The sequence below is a fragment of the Triturus cristatus genome, chromosome 4_2, assembly GCF_964204655.1.
Source record: "Triturus cristatus chromosome 4_2, aTriCri1.1, whole genome shotgun sequence".
Taxonomy (NCBI): Eukaryota; Metazoa; Chordata; class Amphibia; order Caudata; family Salamandridae; genus Triturus; species Triturus cristatus.
The window spans coordinates 899,337,490-899,356,491 of record NC_140586.1 but is presented as its reverse complement, the minus strand read 5'-3'; the positions used below and the strand labels follow the sequence as shown (position 1 = coordinate 899,356,491).

Here is a 19,002-nt window from a genome sequence, read left to right as displayed (position 1 = left end):
GAAAGACAAGTGTAAGTAAGGTGTGAGGTCGAGCTCCTCCACCAGGTCCATGTTATTATTATCACTAATAGCTGGGTTTGTTTGAGACATTCTAACCTGACAGTTCTAACCCTCTACCCTGACTATAGTGACTTTTATTTTTCTAAAATTCTAATGGGACTTAAGCAAGGCCCTAGCAAGACTTTTAGTAATTTTGGAAAAACCAATCAGAATTCTAAAGGCAATTTTTAAGAGTTCTGTCGTGTGATCAGATGGTAACCAAGTAGTCCAACAAATGCAAGTTTGTATCCCACCGCTGATCCACCAATGCGAGAAAGTGGCTCTGTATATACTGTTCCCTAATAGGTACAGGGTGTACAGAGTCCACAGTCCCCCAGAGGCTGATAGAGGTCAAAGTTAGGTATGACCTTACTCTCAAAAGTGGTAGCTTGGTCGAGCAGTAAGGCAGTACCAGAGGACAGTGTAAAGCATTTATTGTACACACTCAGTCAGCAAATGGTTTCACACACTCAATAACTGAACTCTAGGCCAATGATTTGTATATATAAAATATATCCTTGTTTTATTTTTAGAACCACAAAGGGGGTAAAAATATACTTTCTCAGAATGAGAGGTTGAATATAAATACTTTTGTTTTAAGCAATAAATTTGTGTAAACAGTCACAGTTGGTTGCAATAAACAATCCTATTTCCTAAACATAACAATGCATTGAGCTCAATGGTAAATTCAGGTTATTTGTAATAAATTACTTTTCAGATTACTTTTGGAATTCCAGGTCTGGCTCCTAGAACCAGCCTGGGGTCAGTATTCAGAATCAAGTGATGAAAGTCGACTTAATAACTGTAATGATTTTTAAATAATATTTAGCTATTTCAAAAGTTAGCACTTAGAAAATATTTCACAGAAAACATTCAATGGATCTCTATGGCAAGAAATTCAAATTGCAGGTAGAGTACTTTATCGTTACTTTAGTAATCCAGGACTGGGTGCCTAGACCCAGGACTGGGGTCCTTATCAAAAGCAGGTAAGTAATTTCGTTTGCAGAAATGGTACGATTTTAAAAGAATATTTCAAATTTGCAAAAGTAGACACTTAGAAGAAATTTCACAGAAAAGCAGACAATGGTTTCCTATGGGAGAAAAATGAGTTAGAGGTAAGTATAGTTGTGAACACTTTTCAGAGTCAGGGCTGGGCACCAAGATCCAGCACTGGGAGCTCACCTAGGAGCAGGTGAGTAAATTCGTTTTTGTCACTTGGCTGATTTTTGGTGAATTTTTGCAGTTTTGAAAAGTTCACACTTAGAAGATTTTTGAAGAAAAAGCCAGTCAATGTTACCCTATGAGGAAAATGAAGTTAGCGGTTTAAGGGTAAGTACTCGACTGGTAGTGTTGAAATTCCGGGCATGGACTCAGGGGTCCCCCAGTGTCAGGTAGGTACAGTTGGTTCACCCTCAGCGGTTTCAGGACGGCCGGGTGCAGAGAGAGTTGGGCCCAATGTTATCCTATGAGGGATAGGGGGGCCTTGGTTGGTGGCTGCTGTCTGGCAAGCCACGCGGCTGTGGGAGCTGGGCTCCTGGTCACTTACTCAGGGCAAGTGGGGAAGTAGGTTAGTGTAGAGAGGGCACTGCCAGGGCCACTCGGGCGGCTGGGTGCAGGGTGCTTTTGAGCCTTAGGGCGCTCAATGGAAATCAATGGGAATGTTCCGGTTTGGAAAGAGGCTGCAGGCTCGGGGACGAGGATGTTTCAGGTGCCACCACCACTTCGAGAGGTAAGTTGGGTAGTTGTAGGTTAGGTGGGTACCCCGGGATTGGGCACAGGGGGTCGCAGGGCGCCGGGTGCAGGGGTGCCTTTTGACGTCGGGAATCTTACCCTCTGGTTGATCGCGGCTGGGGTGGCACTTGGTTCTGAGGCTGCAGGCTTCTTCCGGGATGTCGAGGGGGGTCCTTGGGTGCCGGACTCTGGGTCACAGTCGCCGTGGGGTCGTCCTCTGGGTCTTTGTCCACTCCGGCACTGGCCAGGCTTGGCTGGTGCAGAGTGTGTTGGGTCCGCGGTCCCGGGCTGGAGCCAGGGATAGCAAATAGGTTTCTTGAGTAGAGCCTCTACTCGTGGGGGTCCCAGGGGCTTAGAGCTAAAAGGTAGCCAGGTCCTCCGGGGTTGGTGAGGTTGCTGGCCACGTGGGATGCCGCGCTGGTGCAGGTTCGAGAGTCGACAGGCCGGTAGGGCTGGGGCCAAAGCAGTTGGTGTCTTCTTCTCTTTTTAGCAGCTGCAGGGCAGGTCTTTGTTCTTCTTGCTCTTCTTGTCGTTTTCTATCTGGAATCTAAGGAAGGAAGGTTCAGGGGGCCCCTAAATACTAGATTTAGGGGCGTTACAGGTAGGTGAAGGCCAGGGACCAATGGGTCCTTGTCCTGGGGTGGGTACACCCCCTATCCTGCCTCTCTCCTGTGGGAGGGGGGCAGTAGCCTAATCCTGATAGGGTAGGGCCTCCCATCTTCAAGATGGCGAGAGCCCGGGGATGTGCTTCACCTCGCCTCCCCCACCTGAGGGGTGGGGTGGGCAGGCTGGCACATCCCCTGTCCTTGTATGGGGTTTCCGGCCAAGCTTCCCGCCAGAGTGGGGGGTTGCAGTGGCCTGGGGAAACTCCAACTGGCGGCATGCCTTTGAAGCTTCCCTTTGCTCATCCTGGGGGAGGAGATTTCTCACCTCACCCAGGATGTGCATTGTTGCAGGCCCGGGAGAGCAGGGGCTCTCCCACCCAGGGGTCCAGCAACGTGTCTGCTGTGTGGCAGCCTGGGCAGCCTCAGAGCAGACGTGGATTGTAAGTTAGCTGTAAGGGGGCATCTTCTAAGATGCCCTCTGGGGTGCTTAGTACATTAAATCCTACACTGGCATCAGTGTGGGTTCAATGTGCTGAGAAGTTTGATACCAAACTTCCCAGGCTTCAGTGTTGCCAATATGGTGCTGTGGAGCTCGTGTTTGACAAGCTCTCAGCACCATGTATTCTTAAATGACAGCACTGCACTTACAGTGCCCAGGAATGGACCCGGGTACTGTAGGGGCACAGGGCTCCTGCTCCTGTGCCCACACCATAGGCGTAATGCACCCAGCTAGAGGGGTGGCTGACATATGCCTTGGCAGTGTAGGTGATGGGCATGGTACACAGTGATGTGTGCCATGTCGACTCTTTGTTTTGTCCTGCACCCAGACACTCAGCCTGCAAGGGCAGTGTGTGTGTGTAAGGGTACAGGGCCTCTGAGGGTGGCACAATGAGTGCTGCAGCCCTTAGAGGCCTTCCCTGGTCACAAGGCCCTGGGTACCTAGGGTACCATTTACTAGGGGCTGACATGTGGCTAGGGTTTGCCAATTTGGAGTTTGTGTGGTTTAAGGAAGGAACATAGGCCCTGGGCACCTGATTGGCAGGAACCCAGGGTACACTCAATCGAAGTACATTCAGCAATTTAGCAAAAAGTGGGGGCATACCATGCAAGAAAGATGGCACTTTCTCACACCTAGCCAGCCACTGATGAAAGGACGGTGCAATGGGATCCAGCCAAGCCGAAGCTATACACATTCTTAATACTGCCATAGCAATAAAAATGAGTTTGTGACCCAACCTGGGTTGGTAGGATCTGTCGCTCCCAATAGGATAACTTCACTAGACAGAACTATATCGCTTTGCAATACGGCTGACAGGAATTTCTCAATGTTTTGTTTTAGAGAAATTAGTCCATCACAAGTAGAGAAGATATGTACACAATCAGCGTTGAATAACATACATCTAGGGCAACGTGTTCCTTTACCACTCCCCCATTTGGCGATTTTGTCTGGGGTATAGTATAAAAAGAAGCATGTTTTATAGAACTGTGCTTGGAGTTTTGTGGACATAAGAATTGTTTGAGACATTAAATAGGCATAATTAAATTTATCCATAGTTGTACCAATTTTCCCCTGCCACTTCTGAGATGTTTTCTCCAGATCATCTGGAAACAGCGCATTTATAAGGGAATATATTCCCCCGATTGTGCTTTTTTTGATGTGGATTAATGTTGTCAATAAAGTTATTTTTTCATGTAGAGCCCCCCCCCCCACCCCTCCCCCCTTCGTACCAAAAAGTCTCTGTTTTGAAGATATTTAAAAAAGTCCCGCCTGTCCAATTGAAAATGTTCTCTTAGTTCTTCAAAGGATTGTATCCCTGCAGGGTAGAGGAGGCACCCTATATGATTTATTCCTGCCTCGTTCCACTTGTTGATGCAATTATCTTTAAAGATCTCTGGCAGAACAGGGTTATCGCTTAGGGGGGTATAAAATGATATTCGCCCTATACCCAGCATTCTTCTCACAGCCTTCCATACCTTAAACCCACTTATACGTGTTTTAAATTTCACTGTTGTATGATAGCTGTCGTGCAAGTGTCGCCAGAGATATCCATTGCTTTTACTGCCCAAAATTAGCTGAAAGATAGATGGCGAGTCGCCCCCTGGTAACATCTCTATCCCGGTATTCTGTAACAGCTCACGACTATAAAGCAACACAGATGCCCAATAGTATGCGCCAGGGTTGCGCATATGCCCAGATGAAACTTGAGACGGTGCGTTCCATAGATTTGAACCATTGATCTGAAAATTCTAAACATATAGCTCTGAATTGATATAAGATTTTAGGGAAAAACACAATTTTCAAGGCATTAGCCCTACCAATTAGAGATAGATGTATATTGTCTAGGCGACGGAGATCTTTCTGCATTGCGCCCATCATTGGAGTCCTGCTAAGGTCTACCATATTCTCGAGTTTAGATGTAATGCAGATTCCTAGGTATGTAGCCTTATACACCACTCGAGGGTCGCACATCTCGCTTTTATTGTTCAGCACAATCTGTGTTTTCCACTGATTGAGTGCGTATCCGGATACAAGCCCAAATTTATTAGCCTCACTTTCAATAACAGACATAGCTGTGTTAGGGTCAGCTGTTACAACAGCAATGTCATCAGCGTACGCCAAGGTCTTGGTCGAATAATCCTGTGACAAAATCGGTGCAATTTCTCTGTTTCCCTCTAGTCTACGAATAAAGGGGTCAATGTAGATCGCAAAGAGCAATGGCGAACATGGGCACCCCTGCCGAGTTCCAGGAGATATGATCAACTCTTTAGTGAGGCTACCGTTCAACATTACCATGGCCCTGGGGTTCACATATAGTTTCTGCACAGCCTGGATAAACCCAATCTTGATTCCGACCCTAAACATAGCGGCCCACAAAAATTGCCTGGAGACCCTATCAAAGGCCTTCTCGGCATCGAGAAGAACCAATGCCATAGGGTCTCCTGTACCTTCCATACTATCAAATAAGGTGATCACTCTCTGGATGTGATTGGTAGTTGATCTCCCAGGAACGAAACCGTGTTGGTATTTAGCAATTACTTTATGAATAATCGGAGCAATTCAAATTATCTTGTTCCTAAGGGCCACTTGAAGTTCTTTGTGTTTGAGAGGGCCCACAGAGTCCCTGGGGGATGCCCAAAGCCCAGGGCCCCACCTCGTCCAATTTTGGCCAGACTCCTGAACTTCAGAGACCGGGATGTGATATTGCAGAGGGCCAGAAGCACACCGCCTCTCAAATATGAAAATTCCACTGTCACTTTCTTCCCGGATTTCATGCAGGCCGTGCAGAAGCAGCGACGGTCCTTCTTGGTCATCAAAAAGACTCTGAGAGACAGAGGGATGAAGTACGCTATGCTCTTCCATGCCCGGCTGCGGGTCTAGGCGAATGGAAAGGCCTGGTTTTTGGAGCTTCCGGAGGTGGTGGCAGACTGGCTTGAAGGTTGGAGAGATGTCGGGGAACACAACCCACGCTGACTTTCGTCCTGCCTAGTTTCACACACCATAGCTGTCCTTGTATTGTTTGGCCCTCACTTTGGGGTTTTCTCGTGCACGCTGATTGTTTAGGTCCCGGATTCTGCCGGCGGCGCCTCCATGCCGAACTGTGCACACTGGGTCCAATGACTTATTTCTCCTGATTGTTAAACATTGGTAGTTGCCCCTTTGAGGAATAGTTTCTCTTTTTTTTTTCTTCCCCTTTTTCAGGGGGTGGGTGGAGGGACGGAGGGTTGGAGCTATTTTCCCGCATTTAGCTACTGTTGGTATCTTTTTTGGGGCAACAGGCACTCTGCACAGTTTGTTCTATGGGCTGGTTAATGCCTAGGGTGCAGGGGGGCAGGGAGGGGGTTATTGGATTTCAGGAAAATGTTTGTTAATTGTTGTTCCATCGGCATCACTGATCTTCATGGCTCTGGGAGAAGGACTCCCACATGATCCACCACCATGGGAACGCACTGGGATAAAAGTTTCACCTTAATAAGTTGGAATGTAAATGGGCTGGGGGACAAGGTAAAGCGTACCATCGTCCTGCAACACATAAAGCGGCACTCCCCAGATGTGGTCTTCCTCCAGGAATCACATCTTGTTGGTAATACGTGTAAAGCTCTAAATAGATGGGGGTACAGGCTCATGGCCCACTCTGGCTTCACCTCTGGGTCTAGGGGCGTGGGATTTATGGCCAAAAACTCCTTCCCCTTTTCAGTCCAGTCTGCACACACTGATGGATGTGAGAGGTATGTCGCTATCACTGGACATTGGGAGGGTAAGGCGTTAACTCTAGTGTCGGTATATGTCCCACCCAGGCTGCAAAGCCAAACATTCATGGACCTGGGCACTCAGCTCCTCTCCCTTCCAGAGGGCCTGCTGCTTGTGGGAGGCGACTTTAATGCTGAGGCATCCGGTACACTGGACTGCAACTCCCCCCATGCGGTGGGCCCATCAAGTCGTTGGCCCCCCGACTTCCAGGGGGCGTTTTGCCTCTCGGACGCTCGGAGGGTGCTTCACCCCAGGGGACTTGCAATACACCTTTTTCTCGGGTGCTCACCGTATCTCCTCACGCATTGACTATTTACTCCTGCCTGCCTCTCAACTCATGTACCTACACAAGGTGTGTCACCTTGCACGCGGCTTATCTGACCACGCCCCTGTGTGGGCCAGGCTGGTTCTGGGGGGCCAGCGTATCGACACGGTAGCGCTCATCAGCCCATGGTATTTGGGAACCCTAACTGTTCGCAAAGACCTGCTGAAAGCCATCGACTGTTACTTTCAGGAGAACCTTGGCTCTGTTGACTCCCAACAAACACTCTGGGAAGCGATCAAATCAGTTGTTAGAGGGACAGCTCTCTCTCTTATAGCGGGGGTCAGGAAAGAAAAATTCAAAGAGCTTGAGACGGTCGAAGGGGAGATCCTACGATTGGAAGCAGACCTTGGTAAGGGGGACGCCCCAGAAACATTGCACCTCTTGCAACTAAAGACAGATGAATATAAAGCCATTGCCACGGACTGGGCCAAATCCTGGGGAAAAGAGAGAGATGGTAGCGTGTACGAATGGGGCGACAAAGCCGGGAAACGAATCGCCTGGTTGGACAAGAAGGAAAGGGCCAACCAACTTGTGCCCGAACTGACGGTTGACACGGGTACGAAGATCAGTGATCCCGTCCACATTGCCGGTGAGTTCGCTGCGCACTACAGCGCTGCATATCAGACACAGTCGTCCCTCCTTGAAACAGACTCTGCTGACCTCATCCGAGACATCCAACTCCCAGTTCTCTCCGAGGACGATAGGAGCTTTTTAGACAGTGACATCACTAACGACGACATTGCACATGTGATCAGAAACCTCAGACCGGGAAAGGCGATGGGCCCCAATGGGCTACCCATTGAGCTCTATAAACTGCGTCCTGACAAGCTTGCCCCGTATTTGAGAGCTATGTTCGAGGAGAGTAGGAGAGCGGGAGCGTTGTCGCCTAACCAACTTCTGGCGTCGATAGTGGTCATCCCCAAGGAGGAAAAGCCTAGTGACAGATGCGACTCCTACCGACCCATCTCCCTGCTCCATGCAGAACCGAAAATCCTTGCCAAACTTTTGGCCACTCGCCTGTCGCGAGTTACTAGTGCCTTGGTACACCCGGACCAGTCAGGCTTTATGCCCCAGCGCAATACGGCCCTGAATTTGCGACGAGTGCATGGAGTATTAAGACGGGCAGATACCATCCGAGAGAATGCTGTGATTTTATCCTTAGACGCCTCCATGGCGTTTGATACTATTGAATTGTCCTACCTCTTTGCTTTCCTTTCCAAGTTGGGGTTTGGACCGGAATTTGTATCATGGGTCAGACTCCTCTGTTCCGCGCCTCTGACTCAGGTGATAGTAAACCACAAACGGTCTGACTCCTTTAGTCTTAGTCGGGTTATCAGACAGGGGTGTCCGCTGTCACCCCTGCTCTTCATCCTTTCCTTGGAGCCTGCCTGGATCCGGCGCGACCCTGTCATACGCGGACTGCGGTGGTCGGCAGAGTGGGAGGATCGTATTTCGCTTTACACGGATGACATTCTCATTTACTTGGCCTCCCCCAAGACGTCTCTCAGATGTGTTTTAGACATCTTCACATTCTTCGGCAGATTTTCATGCTATTCTATCAACTGGAATAAATCTCTCCTCTACACACTGGGTGGCGAGGCTCTAGCTCTCCCCAGAGATTGTCCAATACAGGTGGTGGGTGATGGGTTTCGTTACCTGTGGATCTTTGTCACCGCAGGCCCCAAGCTCCGTTATGAGAAGAATTTGCTCCCGCCCTTGCAACGCCTGCGTCGTGATGTTGCCAACTGGAGAGCGCTCCCTCTTTCACTGCTCGGCTGAGCTGCTCTTTGTAAGATGATGTCCCTGCCTCACTTCCTCTATGCCCTACAAAACTATCCTGTCCCAGTCCCCACTCGGCATTTTAAAGAAATCGAACATTTACAGAGACCGTTGTTATGGGATGGGAGACCTAGAATAGCACTTAACAAATTAGTTCTCAACTAGTACGACGGCGGTATAAGGCTCCCCGACATAAAGAAATATTATTGGGCAGCCCACCTCGCTGCCATCAATCAAGGTACATACCGCACACCGGGTGACCCGGGCTATGCCATGGATAGGTGGCTACTGCCAGATGGGACATACAACAGAGCCCTCTATGCGAATCCCAAGAAACTCCCCTTAACTTGGCCCACCATGCACTCTGTCCATGTTAGGCATACGGTAAACAAGAGTCTAGGTTGGGATCGTAGACTGACGCTGGCGACCCCCCCCCCCCCCCTATGGGATTCGGAGCAACTTGGTAGCCTACATTCCTCCAAGGGTTTTGATAAGTGGGACCTCATCGGTATCTCTCGGATAGGTGATCTCTGGGTAAAGGGTGACATGCTTAGTTTTGACAAGTTACAACAGCAGTTCGAGCTCACAAACACAGAGTTCTTTCGCTACCTGCAGGTCTGACATGCACTAACCACGGCCTTAAAAAAAGGGCACCCCCCTCCCTGACTCCTCCCCACTAGAGGACATGTTATTGGACGGGCTGCTTCTACAGAAAGCCATATCACTGACCTACAAAAAGCTGATTAATAACACACCGGATCCCCTTGATAAATTGCATGAGTCTTGGGAGAGGGATGGCTTAATGCTTGACGAGGAGGAGTGCCAAGAGGCAGTGGCCTCACCTCGTAAGGTGGCAATCTCTGCACGTCTCCGCCTGGTGCAATTGAAAATTCTTCACAGAACTTACGTCACCGGGCCCAAGCTGGTCCGTATGGGAAGAGGGGAGAGTGGGGCTTGCAGAAGACAGTGTGGGCAAGTTGCCACCTTCATGCATATTCTTTGGGAGTGTGAACAGATTCAAAGATATTCGAGGGGGATACATGTGGTCATGAGGGACACATGTGGTCATGAGGGACGTCCTTCACAAATATATCTGCCCAGAGGTCAAGAGATGTTTGCTTGATGTGTGGGAACCCACTGACTTGACAGGGGAAGAGAAACTATGGGTCACCCTGGGAGCCGCTGTCGCAAAGAGAGACATTGCTCAGCAATTCCCGACTCTTGCCACGTGGAAAAGAAATCTTGATTGGTGCATGTTTAGGGAGAAAATAGTCTAAGTGGCAAGAGGCTGCCCCAAAAAATGGTCCCTCATGTGGGCCAAAGGAACACCTACAGGGGAGATATGTGTTGCACCAACGGCTCCCATTGACGACGAACCTATATCACCTTAATACTCTTCTCAACCCATGTGATTTATTGCTATAACTGCCTAGATTCCCAGATGAACTGCCATATGGATCAATAACTCGTGTTTCTCCATGTGAAATGGCGATTGTTTGTTTGTTATTAAAATAATAAATAGATTTTTTTTTTTTTAAGGAATGTCTGGTTTACAGGTAAGCACTAATCTAACCGCCTACATGAAACACATTTTTACCGTATTGCTGAACAAAACGAACTAAGGAAAGCTATAATGCCTTCACACATCGATTTATTTAACCAAAGTGATTCCAAATCCAAATTTAGTTTTAAAAAAATGAAGGTTGCCATCGGGTGTACACTATTTAAAGGTTACAAATGTGCACACAATATGAGTTTCACAAATGTGGTTTTCTTTTAATATGAGAGTGTATATACTTTTAGTTTTGAGAAAGATGGTCTAAATCAGGAAGCATTTGAAACGAGTCGACGCCTGCACACCATAAATCCATTCAGTTTGATGGTACTCTAAATGTTGACGGATGGCGGTACATCAGGGTCCATCTCTAACATTCTGTGATATGGATAGTGCTTCCTATGACCAAGAGTAGCGTCTTTTTTTAACTCTTGCTTAGCTTTTAATTTATCATTGTGAATTAATCTGTTGCAGACTTTTATGTAATGTTATTTTGATGCCGCAGCTATCATACATTTTATATTCTGTATTAACACGTTTTTAAAAGTGTAATTGTAATCAATAAATTGTCTACAAATTTGTAATTTATGTCCATGTGTTAGCACACTGTTTCTTTGGTCAGAACAGTAACCCTCAAGATTGTACGTATGTTGCTCGGAGTGTTTGAGTAGAGAAAATTGGTGGTTAAGTAATCTACAAAGGACTATTCTTTGTTTTTTTCTGATTGAACCCTAGTCCTTTGGGTGGTAAAAGGGTCCCTCTCACTTTTTGTTGGAGGGCTTTTGAAGCCTATGCTTGATATGTTATTCACACCTGTGACAATACGTTCTGTGAAAAGATAACAGAGTAGTATTTCCATGCATTATTGTTTTCCAAATAGATTCTGGCAAATCCTCGTGCATGGTCACTTGTAATGGCAGTGGCCACAGTGAGTTACTGGACCCAGGGTTCATCTTCTTCAGCTCCTCTGAGATGTATGGCTGTAGGCAAGAGGCACTGACAGACTTCTTTCGTAGATCTTCAAGTTCCACGACACCCCTTGGTTGCTGTGAGCATTCACCGTGGGACACTAAGGAGCAATTTTCTGAACCCCTTTCCATTGACTAAAAAGGTGATTTTTCAGGAGGCCATCTGGGAGATGGTGATTATTGTGGCCAGTATCATCTGTGCTTCAAAGGACAGATTGGCTTGCTGTGCATTACTGTATGAGCCTTTGGTCTTCGTAGCGGGGTCCTACCAATCTAACACCATTAGTTTAACAAAAAAATACTGTTCAAGCCTCATGTACAAAGGTGTTTTGTGGCTGCAAATCCTACAATTGCAGGACACTTTTATACAACGTATCAATGCTCTTTTACGAGTTAGAAAAGTCCAACTTGAAAGGGTTTTTGAATGCATTCAGATTTGTAAATAGGGGGTGTGAAAGAGGTGACCCGCTCTCGCCTTCTCTATGGTTTTCGGTGGAATGTATCCATGGTTTTTGACTACAATTGCTGTTGCAAACCAGTGATCACGTACCATCCTCCACGACCTGGGGTGGTTACTGATTCACAAAGGGGGAAGCTGTCCCCAAGGTGCAGCTTTCCCTGGGGGAGGGGGGAATTCATGTTGTTCCAAACAGAAAACGTATTTAAAAAAAAAAAAAAAGAGTTAAAGCAGTAGCTGTAATTCCCCACATCATAGGGGTCACGGAGACCGAACATTGGTTATATCAATGTTACATGCAAGTACTCTGATTGTTTTTCTAAATGGGAAACCATTACTTGTATATAACACTCAGAGTGAGCACTGCAAGGACAGCATTGGGTTCTCGCAAAGTAGTTTAGGAACACCATTATTACAGTCCTGATGAACTGCCATTGATACCACACAAAACAGGAGGTAGGGTGAAAAAACGGCTACAATCCACTAGCAATTGCCGATTGTTTTAAAGAAAGCACACATGTTTTTAGAAAACTGCCCTCACCCACAACAAGTTGTGGCATGCTTCATCATCGGGCTGCTACTGACGCCTCTGCGCAAACCAACGCTAGAGGCGGAGCAATAGGGAGGGGTAGACAGTACAACAATGATACAAACAAAAACAAAAGAAGGCTGGATCCTTAAGTGCAGAAAAAATGAGTCTTAAAACTGACCCGGGGATATCTCTCTAATACTTTTATTCCTGGATTCCCCTGTCAGAATAAAAAGGTATATATATGTGTGAAAGACTATATACCCAAATGGATGGTGGCGGAGTGAGTTCATTAGGTGCTCTCCACCCCTCCATTCTGCATAGCAGTCAACATGTTTCTGCCGGTTCAAAAAACTAAATCTCCGGCATTCCTCAGGACAATTTGATCCACATGCCCTTTTGTTAAACCCCTGTTATTCCCACTGTTGTGGGTTATACTCCACCTGTGAGTCTGGAGTTCCTCTTATAACTTACTCCTTCAGAGAGTAGGAACTGAAAGAAAGAATACGGATATAACTATCCACATAAAACAAAGACATAATCACGTGTGCTCTCAGACAAACAACAGAAATTGCCAATCACCCATTTGGTGTAGCCAGAATTCTAGTCTATGTGGTATTAACTCTACCATCATAGTATAACAGGCAAACATTGGCCCATGCAGTGGTATCTTCGGTGCACACTCATTTTTGTGCTCAATACCCAGTCAAATAAAATTCCTTATATATACAATTTTTGTGCATCACACACAAGGAGAAACATGCCGAAATACATGTGATAAAATATCTCTCATCACCTCCACATGTATTCCAAGGGTATTCAGGTTTTACTACCCTCATCTTAGACAAAAGATCTTAATTATATCTGGGATCATGCGATACCCCGATGTCACCATAGCTTACCAGAGTTTATTAGGTAATTCGCTTAAAAAGGCACTGGAGAAGAGAGCGACCCTCTGTAGTCAAACACTGCGGGGGGGAGACAAAGTGTATTCAATTCCTCGACTTCTGATTCATATCGGTTAGCATATACCAACACACGATATTTCACCCGTGTTTTAAAATTCTCTTGATTACATATATATGGCAAGCCTCATATCTTGTTTTGTGCCATTACCCTTTTTCCAAATCCCGTTGGGACCTCGATGACTATAATGGGTCCATATATACATGTATCTCTATCCCCCTCACTCACCCATATATATAGAGAGTGCAGGGGCAGTACTTCACTCTCCTGAATGAGGCCTCTATATATTCCGCACATTCGAGTGCAAAGATAATATCCTCGAATGACTCCGGCATAGATGTAATCAGCCCCCCTCCATAATTGGCCTAATCCCCCTCTTACTTCGTCAAGAGTGGTGCGCTGCCTCCTGATTCAGTCTCTCCTGGTGCCGTGCAGACCGCCTGAATATCGCGCTCCCCGTATTTACTCTTCCGCTATGGAATCACGTGATGCGTGCGAGTGACTATGCACGCAACACGTGACCCTGCGGCGGGGCATGCGATCTGCGGCGCAACTATACCGCTAAACTTCCTTGGTGAGACCCAAGATGGCGGAACTCATCATGTAGTATGTATCGACCTTTTTTCACGGAGTAAAAAAAGAAAAGAGAGAGAAAGAGGGGAGACTCATGAATACTGGAATCTTTTCAATGCAGAACCTAGACCAATACCCTCACTAGTATGTTCAGATCTATTTCCCAATAAATGAAATTAATGTATGTACAACCTATTGTCGCAAAATGTAATTTGAGCAACAGCAGCAAGACCCTAAGGGATGCGCTCATTAATCAAGTTGTAATTTCAGGTCATGATTTCGGGAACGGTATTGCCAGTACCCCTACTCACAAATTATTTTGATTGAATATTTTATGAGTGAATGTTTTTTCTAATTATTGATTAAAATTCTTCTATTCAATCAAAACATAACCCTCACCTACTATGTCTGTACATCTCTCTACTCCATAGGTTTACCCAATGCCTCATTTCCTAATCCTGGGTTACTTTCTCCCTAGGGTAGACCACGGTATATCGTCATTAAGTCCCGTTTCATGACTTCTAGTACGATACACCCACTTCTGCTCCCGTACAAAAAGGACTTGTGAGGGATCCGTTATTGAAGATCTAATAGTGGGTTTGTCCAGCACAGTCCAGAATATGTCCTGTGTTGTGTGACCCTTCTCCGCATAATGTAGAGTGAGACGTGTGTTGGTCCTGGAGCACCTGATGTTACTCCTATGCTCCATAATTCTCACCTTTACCTTTCTGCAGGTCATCCCAATGTAGATGAGATTACACGGGCACCTGATCATGTAAATAACATTTGATGAGTTACAGTTGGTATGTACTCGCTGTTGCCAAGGGTGTTTTAAGCCCACGTCCACTTCTTTAGTGTTCTTGGTCAGGGAGCAAACATCACAAGATCCACATTGCGTATGTCCAGTGACTGGCGGTAGAAACCCACCCACCCGGGGAGCCCCCCGGGCACTGTTTTGTGGTCGAGAATGTACTAGTTGGTCCCTCAAATTTTGACCCCTCCTAAAGGCAAATAAGAACTGCCATTGATCCCAGGTGGGGACACTTGGGCAAGAAACATGTCAAACTTCAAACGCACTCAAGGAACATTGTTCAGGTAGAATATTCATAATGTATAACTGAGATTACAAGGAAATAAGTGACTGCTCTTCCCATTGAGTCAACTACACAAAGGGTATTTTCGTCCCAGGTAGAAACGTGGTAAACGACAGTACCAGGTAACCACTGACTGCACAGGACCAAAATACATTACTATTTTAATTTGTAATTTTATTTTTTTTTTAAAGTGAAAGCAAAAATAAACTAAATACAAACGTATTAGACATAACCTTACCCAGACCATCGTTCAGGATAATAAAGAAAAACATCTTACTTTGGCTTATTTCTCATTATAATGAAGTACACAGAGTCCTTTTTGTTTCTTCATCATCCCATTTCAGGCTGTCCTAAGACAAAACTTCTCATACAAAATGTCACTTAAAAAAAAAAATTCTCAGCAGTGTTCCTGCTTTTCTCTTGGCCACTGCCTCTCCAACAGGTTGTTATGGTGTCCCGCCTGAACAGGCTACAGCGGACTGGTTGTGTTCCAGATGTGCTGAGAATGCGCTGACAGAGGTGAGCCCAAAAAAGCTTGAGATACTGGTGAAGAACGGATGTGAGATGTTTCACTGTTACTGGGCAGTGTGCAAGTGAATGTCACATCCAGATTGTGGTTAAAGAAACATGTAGGCTATATTGTACATGTTCGCCTTCAAGAATGTTAACCTAACCCTTGCCCAGTGATGTACTGCTCCGGTTTGCTCAAATGCAAACCTGAATGTAGTGTACAGAGCTAGACGAGTAAGCGAGTGTTATCAGCTGTTGCCCAGGCCCCCCCTCTATTGGTAAGAAAGTCTCCTGCACTACTTGAGTATTGTTTGGAAAAGCACCCCAGCACTGCCCCTGCACATTTGTGGCTCAGTCTGTGTTTTCCTCATGTAAGCAATTGCAGTTTGCGGGTACACATTTGTTGTGTGCCCTCTGTGGTATAGCACTTCATCCTTTCTCTTGATAATCATGTGTAGGGTTTGGGATGTTCTTATTAGAGGAGAGAGTGCACTACTGTATTAAGTTTTAAGTTGGTGATATTAAGATGCTTAACTCTGCCCACATCCAGTCTTGGTCTTGGCTACAGACTCCTTCATCTTGGCCTGCATTTTCCAAGGCAGGTTCATTATTTAAACACAGTCCCTGTGCTAGCATTATGCACATATAATTGTACAATTATGCACATATAACATCCATCTGAATTGGTTTTAGTAAAAACATGTTAAGTACGTACATGTTCGTAAAGAACAACCTTCTGGGAGTATTGTGCTAGAGCCAGTAACTCTCTGGCCAGCTCACTGGTGGGAGCTAAGTCTGCCTTTAAGATTGGAGTAGCATCTAGGAACCCCTATAGCCATGCTTGCAACGTAGCAGTGCCTAATCAACATTCTTATCAAAGCTTTACTTTTCTCTCTTTCCAGGACTGCTGCTTGTGTCCGCTCAGAGGTGGAGCGCTGCAGAGAGCCAATGGAGACAGGTAAGTGTGACCCTCCCTTTCATCCAGATAGAGGCTTACTTGAAATCATTCTTGTTATTGATGTTTACTGAGGTGCAAAGGCCTCTGAAGGGTTGAGGCTCAATGCACTTACCTTTGCCTGAAGTTTGAATCTTTTCCAGGGAAGTGGACTGAAAGAGTAATGTCAAGCCGCTTCTATCAATGTTTATATATGTAAGAGCTGGAAAGATCATTTCAATTGGTCCAGAATCACTTTGACCACCTCCAGTCTCAAACTCCAGACCAGGGGTATGAAGGTACAAGACCTCCTGCCTCTCTAGATTAGAGAGTACTGGGATAGATCTCCTAAGACTAGTTAGCAGCTCGGAGATGGTGCAAGTTTACCCACTCAATGCCACATGAGCATATCTGCAGAACCAAGACTCAGATGATGATAATCTCTGGACTTAGGCATTTCTTTCTTTTCCTGTCGTGCTGGGCTTTGGAGATCTTGTGGCTTCTGGGTGGCGTTTGTCAGTTGCAGAGTGCTCAAACTAAATGGCCACTCAGCTTGACCATGTTTAGGTCCCCCCAAAATCAAGGTGCTTTGTACCCTGACAGGTGCACTCCAGCTCAAGGTAACCTTTCTGTCTCTCCTTAGATCACAGCAGGAAAGCTTCATGCAGGAATACAGACATTGGCCAGTTTTGAGCTGGAACCTATGAGATGTACATCCCCTGGCAACATTTTTCGGTGCCCTGCAAGTAAGGGCTTTGTTAAAAATACTGACTCAAAGGGCCTATTATTTATAACCGTCTGGTGGCCATGGCAGGAATACTGAGTTAACTTTACGTATGCCTATGATACCCTTCGCAGTGACTAGTTAACTCACAGCAGCGCATGACGATTGGCGTAGGAAAAGTTGAGGCTGGGGAAAACTGTTGAAAGAAATGTCCTCTTCATAGGCTCGTGAAGCGGTCCTGCCCTGCTGTACCCATGTGCATTTTCTTGACATCCCTGTTTTCCCCCAGTGAACTTGTCAATCCTGCTAACTGCCTAGAGGTTCTCGCTATAATGTCAAAAGAAAATCCTCAAGGATCTACCCCTTTTGAGACCTTGGATGCTGCACGCTCTACCCGTTCTATGTGGGGACTGACTTTGAGTGGTTTCTTGTCAAGAATATAAGCTTTTTTACCTGTACTCCTGTAGTATTACATTGGAGGGAGAGGCACAGTGAGTGAGTGAAAGCCCGTGTGAGTGGGTGAATGTGTGTGTCAGGAGGGAAAGAAGGGGAGAGCACGTGAGTGCTATAGTCAGTTGGGCGGTCTGTGTGTGTTGGTTTGCCCCCCTCCCCACCCCCGATGGTGTTCTCCTTCACACTTGGCTGCCATTGTCTATCTCAGACACTGCAGCCTGCATGTATGCTATCCTGTCCCTCCCCCTGACTAGTAGGTATCTTACCCATATTCTTAGTATGGCCCAAGCATCTCCAACTGCAATAAATCCCACTTTTCCCCTCTTTCCTGTTTTGTGCCCATTTCTTTTGACAATGTGAGTCATCTAGACAAGAACAAACATCCCACATGAGAGAGACAAAACTATTTCTCGCAGTGGCCACCTGAGGTGGAAGCCAGGCATTTTGAACAGTGACAAGATGCTTCTCTAGGTTTGGAAAACATGCAGACTCTTTGTCTGGGTGAAGGAAAGAAGTGCTGACTGTCAGGCAGCACTTTTCAGCTGTATTGACTCAACACCAAGGCTGCCTGTGTACCAGTCCAGAAAAGATAACTACGAGGGCTGTTCTCCCTCCATGCTGGGCCTAAAACTGTGAAAGGTTGTGGCACCACATTGTTTGTTCTTTTGGCAAGAAGAAAGGCCTGCCTGCCTGCTAAAGGTGCTAGAGTGCATCTGGCATGAGAACTTACCTGGTACATGGAGAGAGAGAGATTCAGCTGACTGGAAGGACCAGCGTGGGGACTCTTCGATGGGCTGAGACTAGCCAAGAGCCACAAGGCTGCCCTGCCAGTAGATTCACGGTAACATCTGATTCGAGGAGCTATACCATCACCTATTAATGGAGAGGGGTGAGCCTGTAATGTCAATTACTCTCCCATGCCAACAGGTTGTGGGATGTTCATAATTGCCTCCTTCATTGTCTAATGGCACCTAACAGTCACTGGTATAAGAAGACGTTCCCATCTGCTAGAGGAAACCCTTCTGAAACCATTGAAATCCTCTCTCTAGCTGCTATGTTCTGGAAATTTTACCTGTTCAAGCTGTGGTCAAAACCCCTTCAAAATTGTCAATATTTATGGGTACCACTGACCCATGACTGCTCAGACACCCTAAGATCACAAACATGACCGACAACGCTTGGAAATCAGGCTGCTACCCTTGTGGCCAACTAGCCAGCCATGGACTCCAGCCTAGAGCCCACCTTGGCAACAGAATGCTGGGCTCCTAGGTAGCTAGACTGTGAACTTTATCACCTGTTGCAATTACTATTTCTCATTATTAGGCCAAAATCCTTGTTGTTTGTTGAATAAAGTATTTATAGACAATCATTACTCAGTTGAAGTGTGGTTACCAACTCCTGTTTGATTAGGGACGGACATTTCCTTTAGATTTCTGTTTGTTTTCACTGTTTTTGTTCACCAGTTATTGGTATCCCTACAAATCTAGTGATGTTTCAGTAGTTTTAGGTCC

General features: G+C 46.3%; 1 protein-coding gene across 3 annotated transcripts in view; it reads left to right on the top strand.

Annotated features, from left to right (window-relative positions):
* KDM4A (lysine demethylase 4A) overlaps positions 1 to 19,002 on the top strand; it is a 612,801-nt gene that overhangs the window by 514,969 nt on the left and 78,830 nt on the right. For all 3 annotated transcript variants that reach the window (XM_085602947.1, XM_085602948.1, XM_085602949.1), the window contains 2 exons: positions 15,313 to 15,389; positions 16,283 to 16,338. In XM_085602947.1, the coding sequence (XP_085459073.1) occupies positions 15,313 to 15,389; positions 16,283 to 16,338 (133 nt within the window). The remainder of the gene's footprint in view (positions 1 to 15,312; positions 15,390 to 16,282; positions 16,339 to 19,002) is intronic.